The following is a 13,684-nucleotide window of genomic DNA, read 5'->3' on the forward strand; positions in this document are numbered from 1 at the left end:
AATATACATGTGAGGCCCAGGCTGTGCCCTGAGTGCGCGCCACTCAAGCTGGCATGCGCCGCAGTTTGATGCACGCATGTCTCCGAGCTGAGCATGCGTGTGCAGGGGAGTAAGTAATCGTGCAGCAAGGTAGTTAAAAGGATAGTCAGATTGAGGCCCTGATGGAACGGGGTACGGTTGCATGTGGTGGCCGCTTGTCCACACAGTGGCGTTTTTATTTGGGCCAATGGAGGCAAGTGAAGATCGCAGGCACAAGATCTGGTGGGCATCACCATGTCCCTCCTGCAGCAAAGCTTTTTATTAGTTCTACCCCTGGGTTGCGAGTTATCCGGGTGCGATTAGTAGCCTTTGTGACTGTGGATGTTGGGTAGTTCAGCAATCGAAGCTTATTAGGGAGAGTTGTACGAGCAAGCGAGGACGAAAATGTAAACGAGGACGATGTTGTTATAAAACTGTGGATGCCTGGTGAGTACTGAACAACCCCACTGGGCCTATCCATAGATTTATGTATCTTAGCTTCACTTGAGCAACAATAAGGAAGATCTGGATGATAGATCTTAGATGTTTTCTGGTTGAGCTTCGGCTCCTGATGATGATCACAATAAACTAGGTACGGCACTGTTGATTATGTAACAGAAAGGAAGAGACATAGTAGATGGGGCCGGTGCAGCGGCATCTCTCAAAGGAACCTGATCAACCATCCACTGTCTGCCTCCTCTCTCTCTCTCTCTCTCTCTCTCTCTTTGCTATCTTGTCTCTCTCTCTCTCTCTTTGCTATCTTGCAAAAGCCAAAGGGTGCATGAAATTCATATATATGTATATACGCAAATGGGTAGTGAACTGATGCCCCTCTTTCTCTGGGCTAGCTAAAAAATTCATCAACCTTCTTATAAGGTACTTGAGAATCCAATTGACTCATCTTCTCCTCCTGCACCATTCACAAACAATTAACAGCCTCCCCTTTTGTCCTCTTACCTCCTTTTTGCTAGGCTTTCTGTCTCATTGCTGGCTGCTATCTGCTGCCCCGGCCTCTTGCACACAAAAGAGGGACGACTGGCTCCGAGAGAGCACATGGATTTGATGAGTTGAGTTCTCTTCATTCCCGGCCTTTCCATCAACGCACAGTCACCCCACAACCCTAAAGGTCCTTCACAACAGGGATGCCTTTTGTTATTTGTGAATTCTGATGCCCTATTTTCATACATGTATAATGTCTTATCACCCTATGTTCCACTGCATATATGTTGTACTGTGATGCTTGCACATATGTGTGTGCCTGTGGTGGGCAACATGTGCCTTTCATGCATACTTCTTGGCATATATGCACCTAGCTTGTTAGAGCTATACAACAACCCCACACGAAAAGGACACATATATACTTGCTTGCTACTAGCTAACTATATTCCATCAAGGGGGGCCTCTAAAATATTCCATCATCAAGGGCATTCATGTAGTGTCCACAAAGAAAGATGCCCTGCTAACACAGGGGCCAAGCTCTAAAGACATAGTAGACACAAATTAGATTACATTCAGTACACAAGAAAACATGAGTATCCATCCATCTAGCTATCTGTCTCTACTAGAGGTCCTATCTTCCGGTCCAACGCTCCTTTTAATTGTTCCTACAAAACCCAAGAAAAAGTCGATATATTCGCAGAAGTATTGTCCCCCTATGTTCTTTGAGAACCTATACATCCAGAAAGAATTCTCTAAAGCTCAGTCAATATATGCCAAGCGTGATACACACACATTTCCGTGTACTAGTGATCGAGCTAATTGTTTGCGTGTTCTTCTATTCCCAGATGCCTGTTCTGTCTTTGAAGAAAGGAATTAATCAGATCCTTAGAATTCAGCATTAGCAGCTATGTATATGTGCGCTCACACTAGCTTCATATCTGCGCATGCGCAGTGCATGGGATTCTCCAAAGCTAATCAGGATTGCATGGCGTTACCAACGGACGTAGGGATCACACAGTTCATAAAGGGAATGCACTTATAACCATACCTGGATCAAGTTTGTTGGGATCTATACCGTTACTGATCTTGCTCTGTTGGTCCTTAAATCATCGACTTGACATATATTCTTGTGATCCTCCGGGTGGACTGACGATGATGAGGAACTAACACAAGTGCAAGCTTAGCTAGCAGATCGACACCGATGCATCGCCATCAGGCCATGCTCATCATGTATATCCATCATTCCGCACTCTTATTCGGTCACGAATTGTGTACCAATGGTCCCCAAGTTGCCTGTTTGATATGTGAAAAGGACACATGAGCAATTGCCCAGTGGACGAGTGGAGCACACTAGCCAAGCCAACTGAGTTGATGAGCAATATGAAAATTCCTTGGCATATATCTGAGGCAACAAATGTTAGTTGATGCTGGAACAACATCACATGATATGAGGGAGATAGAGTATGGATGCAAAAATAATCAAGCTAGTATCTTCAATTGCCTCTCACTAGATTCTGAATGTAGCAGTTGAGTCTGCCCCCTACTCATGACCATCATATATATGCCCAAACAATAAGCTGGCTCAAAGTGTACACCATTCACAGAAAAGAGAGTATCCTCCAATAAAGGCTAGATTACAACTGCTACATTACAATTAGAGCAATGACACATCTGAATTTCAGCTCATTAGTCTACAATATCTCAGGCTCAGCACATGGTACCCAACTCCATCAGACCGGATTTCAGGTCGTCTCCTGCTTAATTTGTACTCTTTCTAAAAAGAAAACTACTGCACAGATCTCTAGATGGTGACGTATGATCAATAATCTCTGACGGCAAGTTAAGATGTGAATCGCCGGCTTTGCTTTGAGATTAGTGTAGTTTTCGCTTAGTAAAGCATGCGGTCGGAAACATAAAAATTAACGCCGTCTTTATGTTGAGTCACTGCTAAACTTTGTGAGCCCACATCATGATCATTGTGGCCAAAGCAGGCAGAGGAAAGCACGCAATGAATGCAAGCTGCTGGGGAAAAACTGAACAAGTACCACCATACTTTTTCCATGTCATGCAAAGGGAACCCCAGCTGATTTGGTTTGTACTACACTATGTACACCTTTGATGTGGCTGGTTTTGGTCCTCAGATGCATCATTGCCTGCACATGGTTATGCAAAGCTAACCCTTGAAACAAAACAGTTAATCTACCAGATATCTCAAACTGGCAGCCTTTACAAACTCTGTAGCTGTTAGCTATGGCTAGTATAGGCAATCAAGAAAAAAGAAGTAAAAAGGCGACAAAGAAAAAAAGAGAAAGAAAGATAGAAATGAGGAGACGGAGAGAAAAGAGGCTATCTAGTGGTAGCAGCATAAATTCAGATGACAATTTGACGTGAGTGGCACAGATTCACCAGCTCCCTATAGAAAAGTAATCTGGCGACATGCATGAGTGACATAAATTATCGTTTGGCACCTAAAGCATTGGCACAAGAACACCGAGAATTGCAATTTCTCTGGCTGCTCTCTAAGTGCTGTCTCTTATTAGTAATTACCTTGCAGCTAGATACAACAGGTCTCACTCTCATCAGTATGGGTCTCAGCTGTGACCAATGCATTAGTAATTTGGAGTTGATCTGCATGGTTGCATCTTGCTTTCTGCTGCAAGTAAAGGCGGTGCAGGGCCCGCGCTTGTCCTGCAAGTAGCCAAAGTTTTGGGCTTTATGTTAATGTGACATCACTGGCCAAAGGAAGATCTTGTTTCAAGATCTCTCTATTTCTCAAATGATTCTGAACAATAGCAGTATGCTTTCTAGCTTGAAATCAGCGCATAAACGATGTGTGCTAACATGGGTATTCGTTTTTGTTTGGGTTTTAATTAATTGGAAGTAATTATCTAGTTGACTTCATTTTTCTTTGTAGTCTAGCTAGAATATTTAGTGATCTTGTTCGGTTTTCTTGTAGTGATCTCATCTGAAGAAATAAAAAATTAAAATGAACAGGTGAACAAGAAAAATAAAGGAAAGCTGTGGCAACTAGTGCGCTAGATTGGATTGCGCACAAGCAAGAAAGGGGATTGTGTTAGAAGACACGGTGTTTCATTTTAAACTAAACTGCTCAAGAATAGAAAGTGGAAAAGATTGATCAGGGCATGTGTACTTATATATTATTTTTCAAAAAATAATTTGGGTCAGAGCGCACCCAGCAACAGCTGGGTATCGCAATCATATTCTCTTGAGTTCATGTACATTCACATGGTCTTTAATTACTTTGTGTTCCATCATGAAAGCTTCTAGAGGCTTGTTTGCAAGGACAGCTCAATTTCACAAGAATTATTTTGCAAAAAGATTTACAGCAGGTTAAATAATAACCATAAGTTAGGAAATATTTTTTCCGTCCAAATTAAATTTATGGGACTAACTAATGTATGGTTTGCTCACTTCACACAAACATTTACTTTGTTATTTAAGTCTCTTTCTACTTGTTATATATTTCATCACGCTAACTTATAATGAAATGAAATTTATTATAAATAATAATTCAAACTTGTATCTGTGGTCATCTCAAGCAAAATAGATACTAATTTGAGTCTTTGCGATGGAGGTTCAAAACTTCATGTCAATGTATATATGCACCCTACTATAGGATTTGTTGGTTCAGTTAGTCAAGAGTCATGAGAATGTAGAGATTAGTAGTGAAGAAATTAGGTATACTAAATAGATTATATGTAATATATATACTAATATTAGACATCTAGTGCGTTGTAGTTTCCACATAAGAAGGAGACAATAGCTAGATGTAAAGGATTTCGAGAAATGGTCTAGCAGAGATGCATCACAAATGAAAACAGAAGGATGGGAAACAGCTAAAGGCCAGGAGCTCATCAGTCCTAACATTTTGAAAACGAGGGTTAAGATTTCCTTATGTCAGCCTCCACAATCGCCCCACTAAGTTTTACTAGCTCGTTAATGGGTTGCAACGTAATGCCACAAAGGCTAACACATGCCAACACCATGCAATTGATACTTCATCCTCATTTCGCGCAGAAGGGTTACGCTGTCACGCTACAAGACAAAGTGTTGATAATCACTTACCAGTTTTGCCGGCGCAGACTTTCCCTCTGTATCTTGGTTCATTCATTTTTACAAAGGGGCACACATTATAATGATCAGATTTTGCATGTTGTTCAACAAAAAAACAATCCAACAAAAGTTATGATTTAAACATGTGTAGTGCTATCATATTATTATTGTTTTGTTGTTATGAACTGCATAAACTAATTAATAGCGCAACTTTAAAGTTGCCAAATATATAAGACTTCGATTTCTTCATAAAAAAATAATATTTTGATATTTACAAAGGTAATATTGTACCCTTTTATGTTATAATTATTTTGATCAATGCAACAGTGAAATAAGGGAATGGCATGGCGAGAACAGCAATCTCCAAGCCACAAAACCAAATATTTTGGTGTGAGTTGGGACTTACTTTTTTTTTTTTGAAAGATCGACCATGAGCGCTACTTTCAGTTCTCTATACAATTATGTCCATGCATACTGTTCCTTATTTCTGTCAAAGAGTTAAAAATTGGATTGCACCAAACCGAACTTGGACCTGCAGATGAATTCCCAGTTGCAAACAAAGTGCCCAATTCACTGAAACATGCATGAACACCACCACAGTTAATTTCCATTATCAACAGAAAAAGAAAGAGAGAAAAGGATATGTTATCTACTGAATATCCACCACCCATCCATTATCATCCATATATGCAGGGATCCATCCCCCATAAACTCAAAACCTACAACCACCACAACCATACCAGCAAACCCCTCTTTACCAATAACTACCATCTGTAACTGGATATATATACAGCTAGTGGTGACATGATGCTACTTTATCACCCCACGCCACACAATTAAGTTGTTAATTGCAACTTGGTACTGATCACTAGTAGCAAGTACCACTGCCCCTTGTAACTAACCGGGGTGCCATATACCCTGGCCAATAAAAAATTGACAGCAACAAGTGTTGGTCCCCTGGCCCACCTTGTAGGGCCCCCCTCTTCCCCCTCCCCTCCCCTCCCCTGCCCTTGCCAATGCCCCCTTCTCCTATGATAAATACCTTGCCATGAGCCAGCCCACTCCAGAACCACACTTTCAGCTGATCAGTCAAGTAGGGCTAGCTGAGAGTAGAAGCAGCTAGCAAACCAAAATTGTTGAGCTCCAACACCTACACACACCAGCTGCTGTGATTGTGTGAGCTGATAACACAGAGGGAGGAGAGAGACAAGGATCGAAAAGATACATCGATCGATCGATCGCCATGCCGCCTCAGCTGGAGCACGATGAGCAGCAGACGGCGGGAAGTCTCGGCCACCGAGCAGCGCCTCCTCCTCCGAACATGCTCACCTTTAGTAGCAGCGGCGGCGCTCCCTCTTCTACTTCTGTCGCGACCGGCACCACTACCACCACCAACTCCTCTGGCGCCGTCGTCCATCCCACCACCTCCAGCCCGCCGTCGTCGGCCGCTGCTCGCCTCCGCCCCGCCGCCAACTCTTTCCCTCTCGTCCTCAAGGTAACCTAGCTGGTTCTATTTATATACATACATATATGTATATATGTGTATGTTTTTTTCTTGATAATGTATATATACATGTAAGTATGTTAATGTTAGTATGCACGTGGCTGCGTGTTTAGTCTATCTCAAGTTTTTGAGGGTGCATGGTGATGAGATGACTGATGAGACGTGTACATGCATGGTCTTGTGCAGTTCGAGGAGGTGGTGTACAAGGTGAAGCTCGGCCAGCCGACGGCCGGATGGTGCGACAAGCTGTCGGCCGCGGCGAGCATGGCTGTCGGCGGCGGCGGGGACGGGAGGAAGAAGAAGGCGGTGTCAGCGGCGGGGTCGTCGGCGCGGGAGAAGACGATCATCAGCGGGATGTCCGGCGTGGTGCGGCCGGGGGAGATGCTGGCGATGCTGGGCCCGTCCGGGAGCGGCAAGACGACGCTGCTGACGGCGCTGGGTGGGCGGCACGGCGGCCGGGCGCTGCTGTCGGGCAAGATCACCTACAACGGCCAGCCCTTCTCGGGCGCCGTCAAGCGGCGCACCGGGTTCGTGACTCAGCACGACGTGTTGTACCCGCACCTCACGGTGGCCGAGACGCTGTGGTACACGGCGCTGCTCCGGCTGCCCCGCGCGCTGGGCGCCGGCGAGAAGCGCGCGCAGGCGGAGGCCGTGATGCGGGAGCTGGGCCTCGCCAAGGTCGCGCACAGCATGGTCGGCGGTGTCCGCGGCTTGCGCGGGCTGTCCGGCGGCGAGCGCAAGCGCGTCAGCATCGGGCTCGAGATGCTCGTCGACCCCAGCCTGCTGCTCCTCGACGAGCCCACCTCCGGACTCGACTCCACCACCGCCGCCCGGATCGTCGGCACGCTGCGGCGGATGGCGGCCGACGGCGGCCGCACCGTCGTGGTCACCATCCACCAGCCGTCGTCGCGTCTGTACCACATGTTCGACAAGGTGCTGCTGCTGTCCGCTGACGGGTGCCCCATCTACTACGGCCGCGCCGCCGACGCGCTCTCCTACTTCGCCTCCGTCGGCTTCGCCTCGCCGCTCTCCCTCAACCCCGCCGACCTCATGCTCGACCTCGCCAACGGTACGCCGCCATGCACCCCTCACACCCACTTGCGCACAAATATTCCTTCACTCTCCTCGCTCTCTACCTTTTCACGATGCCTTCCAATTCATAGGGCACATTGGCATGTGCCATTCCATTCCATTCCATTCCTTGCGCTGACGTCATCCATTCTCCTCAATAGCAAGCAGCTAAGGTGGGCGAGAAATTCAGCCCTAATTCCTGGTAGGCCATGGAAAAAAAATTCAATAGGGCAAACTCTCCAGCATTACAAAGGACGCTTGCCATTACCATCTACTGAAAACGTTTTCTTCGCCCGCATCACCCTATGGGTAGTTTGTGTTTTACTGTGGTTCAAAGCCCGCACGCCACTTCTCGCACAAATTAGCCGCTTTCCACCAAGATTTGGAAGTGGCACCGGAGGAACGATTTATCTAGTTTCACAGTCATATGTACCTCGATCTGTTCCGTTTCTTGCTATTATAAAATGGGTCGACAAGGTCTTCCATTGACGACCCAGACAGTGAGTTTCAGTTAATGTTTAACGAAAAAGCAAAGATGCTCAGTTAACCACCTTGAAAAGTTAAGAACAAAATAAAGCGCAGAAGAATACCACGGGCCTGAAAAAACATAAAGAAACAAAAAGAAATGAGCACATATATGGAAGGAGTGTGAGCAGCACAAACAAATGTGTGCCAAGATTGCGTTCTTGATACGGTTTGCGCATGCAGTTGGTGTCCTGGCCCATTGGGGGTCCCCTGAGGAGAGTGACGGTTTCTTTCACTTTTTTCCCTTTGATCCGCGTGATGATCACCATCAGCATCCATCACCATTTTCATCTTCATGGCATATATGCAACACTAATCCTAAGATAATTACATGGATTTACTTCAAGAATCAGTGAGATTCAAGTTGCATAGTAGGTAAAGAATTCCTACATAATTTACATTTGGGAAAATACATATCGAAATTCTCTTATTAATCAAAGTACGTAGATAATTGTTTAAGCTGCTTAGTGCGAGATTTTAACAGAATATATATCAATCAGATTTAGGTAGTAGAGCTCGAATGATTGTGAAGAAAAACCTATATTTCTATTTTCCTCTAACATAAATATTCGAACAATTCAGTTAGTTTTCCAAATCGACCACACTGAACGAAAGCGTCACAAAGATGCAAAATGGGCAACGGCAATGATGCAGTTGGGGGGTTGGGTGGGGGGAGACATGGACAGGGACACACTCCTCTGTCCACTCCCAATCATGGATCCGCACCGCCCATCATTCCCTCTTCCATCCCAATCTTGATTTTTTTCCTTTTTCATACGACCAGTGGCTCGATCTCTCTGAAAAAATGGTGGACACTTGTCGAGCTCGTGGAGCCTTTCCGTTTCGATCACTGTGCTGACGTGCGCTGCGCATGCAGGTATCGCGCCGCAGACGACGAGCGGCGACGCCGACGGCGGCGAGGTGCGGATGGCGGCGGTGACCGGCGGCAGCGAGAGCGAGCACAAGGAGGTGCGGGCCAAGCTGGCGGCCGCGTACGAGCGCCACATCGCGCCGGCGGTGAAGCTGGACATCTGCGCGCGGGAGACGGCGGCCGCGGCGTCGCCGCAGGCGTCGTCGGCGCGGCGCGGGTCGGCGCCGTCGGAGTGGACGACGGGGTGGTGGACGCAGTTCCTGGTGCTCCTCCAGCGCGGGCTCAAGGAGCGGCGGCACGAGTCGTTCAACAAGCTGCGCATCTTCCAGGTGCTGAGCGTGGCGAGCCTGGCGGGCCTGCTGTGGTGGCGCACGCCGGCGTCGCACCTGCAGGACCGGACGGCGCTCGTCTTCTTCTTCTCCGTCTTCTGGGGCTTCTTCCCGCTCTACAACGCCGTGTTCACGTTCCCACTGGAGCGGCCGATGCTGCTCAAGGAGCGCTCGTCGGGGATGTACCGCCTCTCCTCCTACTTCGCGTCGCGCGCCGCCGCCGACCTGCCCATGGAGCTCGGCCTGCCCACGGCGTTCGTGCTCATCCTCTACTGGATGGGCGGGCTGGACCCGCGCCCGGGCCCCTTCCTCCTCTCGCTCGCCGTCGTGCTCTACAGCGTGCTGGTGGCGCAGAGCCTGGGGCTCGCCATCGGCGCCGTGCTCATGGACGTGAAGCAGGGCACCACGCTGGCCTCCGTCATCACCATGGTCTTCCTCATCGCCGGCGGGTACTACGTGCAGCACATCCCGCCGTTCGTGGCATGGCTCCGGTGGCTCAACTACAGCTTCTACTGCTACCGCCTCCTGCTCGGGATCCAGTTCCCCAACGGCGGCGGGTACTACGACTGCGGCCACGGCGCGAGGTGCCCGGTGGCCGAGTTCCCGGCCATCAAGGCCGTCGGGCTCAACCACCACTGGGTGGACGTCTGCGTCATGGCGCTGCTCCTCGTCGGGTACCGCGTCGTCGCCTACGTCGCGCTGGACCGCCTCAAGCCGAGGTGAAATTTGAAGCCATGAAGGCTCCAGCCATTATTACGCCATGGCTGCGGCCAAGCTGCCCGTGCACGAATCGATCCATGGAGCAGCGGAATCTGATTGATGAATCAGCTCAAGGCCGAGAGACAGTAATTAACTGGACGAGTTAGTTAACTAGCTTCTTGTTTAACTCTTCCCGTTTCATGGAGGGATGTACGGTGTCAGGTGATTAGTGCTTAATCAGGCGATCAAGAGGTAGAAGAAAGGGTTAATAGCGGTGATCACTGATTAGCGAAATTATTATTAGATTGATCTGTGGAGAGAAGAGAAGGAAGCACTCGGTGCTCTGTATAATACAAGGGGAAATACAATACAAACCTGCAGCCATCAGCTGCAGCTCCTCTCTGAGACTCTTCTAAAAGTCTGAATGAGTTCCAGATGGCTACTAAGTAATCTGGTGTGCCAAGTTCCATTTAGAAGATCACCAGAATGATTTTTTTTCATGAGTGACCATTGTCGAATCTAACCGGCAGCATTAGTGACTGACAAAAACATCTTGTGCAATTCATATTCAGCCTCCTGAAAGACTGTTCATGATGAACTGAACAAAACAGGACTGAACAGAACAGGGGTCTGATGAACTGCTTGTGTGAGTGAGACTCAAGTACACGAAGCTTCCAGCAGTGTTAGGACGAGTATGCATGCAGACCCGATCTGCATTCTCCACTCCGAGGTGATGCTTCACTCCGTTGGATTTTGCAGCTATCCCCGCCGCCGCCGGCATACCTGCTCGTCCTCCCGATTCGGCGATTCCCCCTCGATCTTGTGCCTCGCTCTCAATAACAGAAGAATGAATCTTGCCTTCCTTTGACCAGAAAGGCAGCGGTTGTGCGAGTTTTTTGGCGGAGATCAGGGTGGGAAGCTTGGCGGCGGGTTGGCGGCGGGGCAGCGGACCTGGCCGCCGGCGAGCGCACGGCGCCACCGCGTATTCGGAAGCCAGCCCGGATCTTTGCAAAAAGGCCCTTAATATATGCATATACCCCCCTGATTTGGATCGCGATTAATATATGCATATAGGCCCCTGTATCGGGTAGGAAATATACGAAAATGTCCCCCTGTTTGGTTCTCTACCCGCCTCCCCTCGACTCATCCTCCTGCGCTTGCGCCGCCGGTCGCCGGCCACGGGCCACCTCCACCTTCCATTCCGGAGGGAAGAGCGACAGTCCAGACCGGGTTTTCACTTCCCCACTACCGATCGTCGGATTCCTGGCCGGCACCAGACCAACGCGAAAAAAAATCTCCGGCCGGCGGCAGGCCGGCGGTCAGCAAAACCATGCAGCTTGGACCGCATCCCCACATAACCGGCGGCGAGGAAGAAGCCGACCGACCAATTAACAAGGCCGGGGACGCGCTGCTGAGATTGGCTTCGATGCGCCATGCGCGTGTCACGGCTGCGAACTCAGATCTCCAGAATGATATTGTTTCACATGAGCTCCCATGACGAAGCTCAGTGTAACAGAAATAGATGGTGCCGCTCTTCTGAAACCCCAATGATACCATGGCATCTCCTTCTTGAGATGGCTATAAATCTGGGTCGAGCTGGAGAGCAGTAGCTTCAAGCTGCCATTGTTCCCGTTTCCAACTGTCCTTGCTTGCTCAACGTTGTCGTCAGACACTGAAGGTGAGACGTTGGAGGAAGACAAACAGACCGTCGGCCACGGGCCACATCTGCCCATCGATCTGCTGCACACTCTGAATCTCTGATGATGAATCAGTTTGTCTTCCTTCAGCGTCTCACCTTCAGCCAACTGCTTGGTTGCTGCATACAGACAGCATTTGCAGCTCTGCACCACTCCTTGTGCTTCCCTTGTTCAGTTTAGCTTACACTAGTATGCGTCATCAGAACTCAACTGACGAACTGGCGTTCCCATTTACCCCCCGGCTTCCCAGTCCTCGTATTGATGCATCATCGTGCGGACATCACTGCGCGACCTCACGTAATTTTAGCAGCAGGATCGCAGGAGCAAAATGGCGAGTGTCAGTCAGTTTTCTCCTCTTCGGTCTTCAGTCTTCACAGGCGCACACGGAGTGAGTGACCCGGCAAGCAGCCAATGGTTGGAGGCGGGAGGCCCACAAGGAGACTTGTCCAGCTTCCAGATTCCGACCCAGCCAATCCAACGGTCTTCCATCTCCCAGCCCAGCTCCACCGAACTGGGCCCAGTTCCAGCGCCACCTGGGTCGGACTTGGACCGGGTCGCCTCTCCTCCCTCCCGCTCGCCCCCCTATAAATGGCGCACCGCGGCGGCGACCCTAGGTTTGGCCGCACCACCGCCCCGAAACGCCACTTGCCACCACTGACCAAGCCTCCTCCCGCGCGCGCTCCGCGTCTGGAACCCCGATGGCGAGAGCGACCGCGCCGTCCCGGAGGCCGCCGAGCGCCGTGGCATCGGCGGCACCCTCGCCGCCCGCCGCGCGCGTCCCGCTCCCGCAGCGCCGCGCCAGCCTCGCCTCCGGCGGCGTCCGCTCGCACCCGAAGGGCGCGCCCCCGTCCGCGCTGCCCGCCGCCGCGCCGCCCCGGCGGCGGGCCCCGTCGTGCGCGTGCTCCCCCACCACGCACCCGGGCTCCTTCCGCTGCGCCCTGCACCGGGGGCACGCCGCCCCGCCGCCCGTGTCGAGCAGGCTGAGCGCGCCGCGGCGCGCGTCGATGGCGAACCCGCTGGTGCGCATCGCGGCGGTGGAGGGCGGCGACCAGATCAGGCGCGCGCTCGCGTCGCTCCCCCGCCCGCCGCCGTCCTCGCAGCAGCAGCAGCACCGCCGCCGCGCCGGCGCCTTCCGCCCGCGGCCCAGCCGCCTCTCCGCCGCGTCCTCCGCGGCCGACGACGAGGACAAGCCGTCGCCCCGCCCTGAAGAGTGAAGCGTTCCCGAACCCACCCCTCGCTGCATCCTCGCCGCGACAGCTTTGCTATCCCACTCCACGTGTCGATTCCGTTCCTTCAATTCGTTTTTCCTTCCTCCGTCCTCGCCGTCGCCGGCCGGCGTTTCGCAATGTAGTAACCGTAGCAGAGTCCTCTCATCCCTCTGAAGGGAGGAACTGCTTGTAACTGTACATTAATTACCGCACGGACGCCATTGATGCGCCAGTTTTGCCCAGTTCAATTTCGCTTTCCAAGCAACGCAGCTGAGAATTCAATCATCCGAGTCCACATTCGCACTGAGAGTTTGGTTTACCGACAAGAGCATTTATTTATTTACTTCGAGAGCCTTGGCCAGCAAGAGAGCTTTGGTTTCTTGGGCGAGGGGTCGGTCTCGAGGTGGCGCAGCGTTTTCGTGCCAGCGATGCAAAGGGCAGCGGGTCAACGAGCTGCCGCCGCCGCCTTCTCCCTCCGGGCCGGTGTGAAGCCTTGGAGATCCGTTGACTCGTTCGGCAGTTGCTGTTGCGTTGGGGGAACGCAGAGACGCACACGTCAGCCAACTCGGCCGTGCTGTGGGCCAAGAAACGGAGCGGTTGCCTTTGCCGGAGCAAACAGTAGACCGCTGGTTTTGAATTCAAGCTCAAGTCTTCCCTTCGTTAGGGGTAGCAAACATTTTTCTAGGTGGGACGTTCCGAGACCTTGGTCTTTTTAGGGCGTGTTTTTCTTGCGATTTGATGCGCTGCGC

The 13,684-nt window shown here is 50.6% G+C and overlaps 2 protein-coding genes across 2 annotated transcripts; both read left to right on the top strand.

Moving 5' to 3' along the window:
* Positions 1-6,109: 6,109 nt before the first annotated feature.
* On the top strand, positions 6,110-10,480 carry LOC112897848 (ABC transporter G family member 14). The gene is made up of 3 exons (XM_025966242.1): positions 6,110-6,526; positions 6,722-7,604; positions 9,009-10,480. Exons 1-3 carry the CDS (start codon positions 6,275-6,277, stop codon positions 10,052-10,054), a joined length of 2,181 nt encoding a protein of 726 aa, XP_025822027.1. The 5' UTR covers positions 6,110-6,274; the 3' UTR covers positions 10,055-10,480.
* A 1,890-nt stretch (positions 10,481-12,370) lies between these two features.
* Positions 12,371-13,220, top strand: LOC112897993 (atherin-like). The gene has a single exon (XM_025966399.1). It carries the CDS (start codon positions 12,426-12,428, stop codon positions 12,939-12,941), a length of 516 nt encoding a protein of 171 aa, XP_025822184.1. The 5' UTR covers positions 12,371-12,425; the 3' UTR covers positions 12,942-13,220.
* The last annotated feature ends 464 nt before the right edge of the window (positions 13,221-13,684 follow it).

Source organism: Panicum hallii, chromosome 6 (genome assembly GCF_002211085.1).
Source record: "Panicum hallii strain FIL2 chromosome 6, PHallii_v3.1, whole genome shotgun sequence".
NCBI classification, from domain to species: Eukaryota; Viridiplantae; Streptophyta; class Magnoliopsida; order Poales; family Poaceae; genus Panicum; species Panicum hallii.

What these genes read in the sequence shown, in the direction of transcription:
- LOC112897993 (XM_025966399.1), top strand. Translation starts at nt 12,426, where the DNA reads ATGGCGAGAGCGACCGCGCCGTCCCGGAGGCCGCCGAGCGCCGTGGCA.
- LOC112897848 (XM_025966242.1), top strand. Translation starts at nt 6,275, where the DNA reads ATGCCGCCTCAGCTGGAGCACGATGAGCAGCAGACGGCGGGAAGTCTC. An exon ending in CTTTCCCTCTCGTCCTCAAG is followed by an intron (nt 6,527 to 6,721) that starts GTAACCTAGCTG and finishes GGTCTTGTGCAG; the next exon opens with TTCGAGGAGGTGGTGTACAA. An exon ending in CATGCTCGACCTCGCCAACG is followed by an intron (nt 7,605 to 9,008) that starts GTACGCCGCCAT and finishes CTGCGCATGCAG; the next exon opens with GTATCGCGCCGCAGACGACG.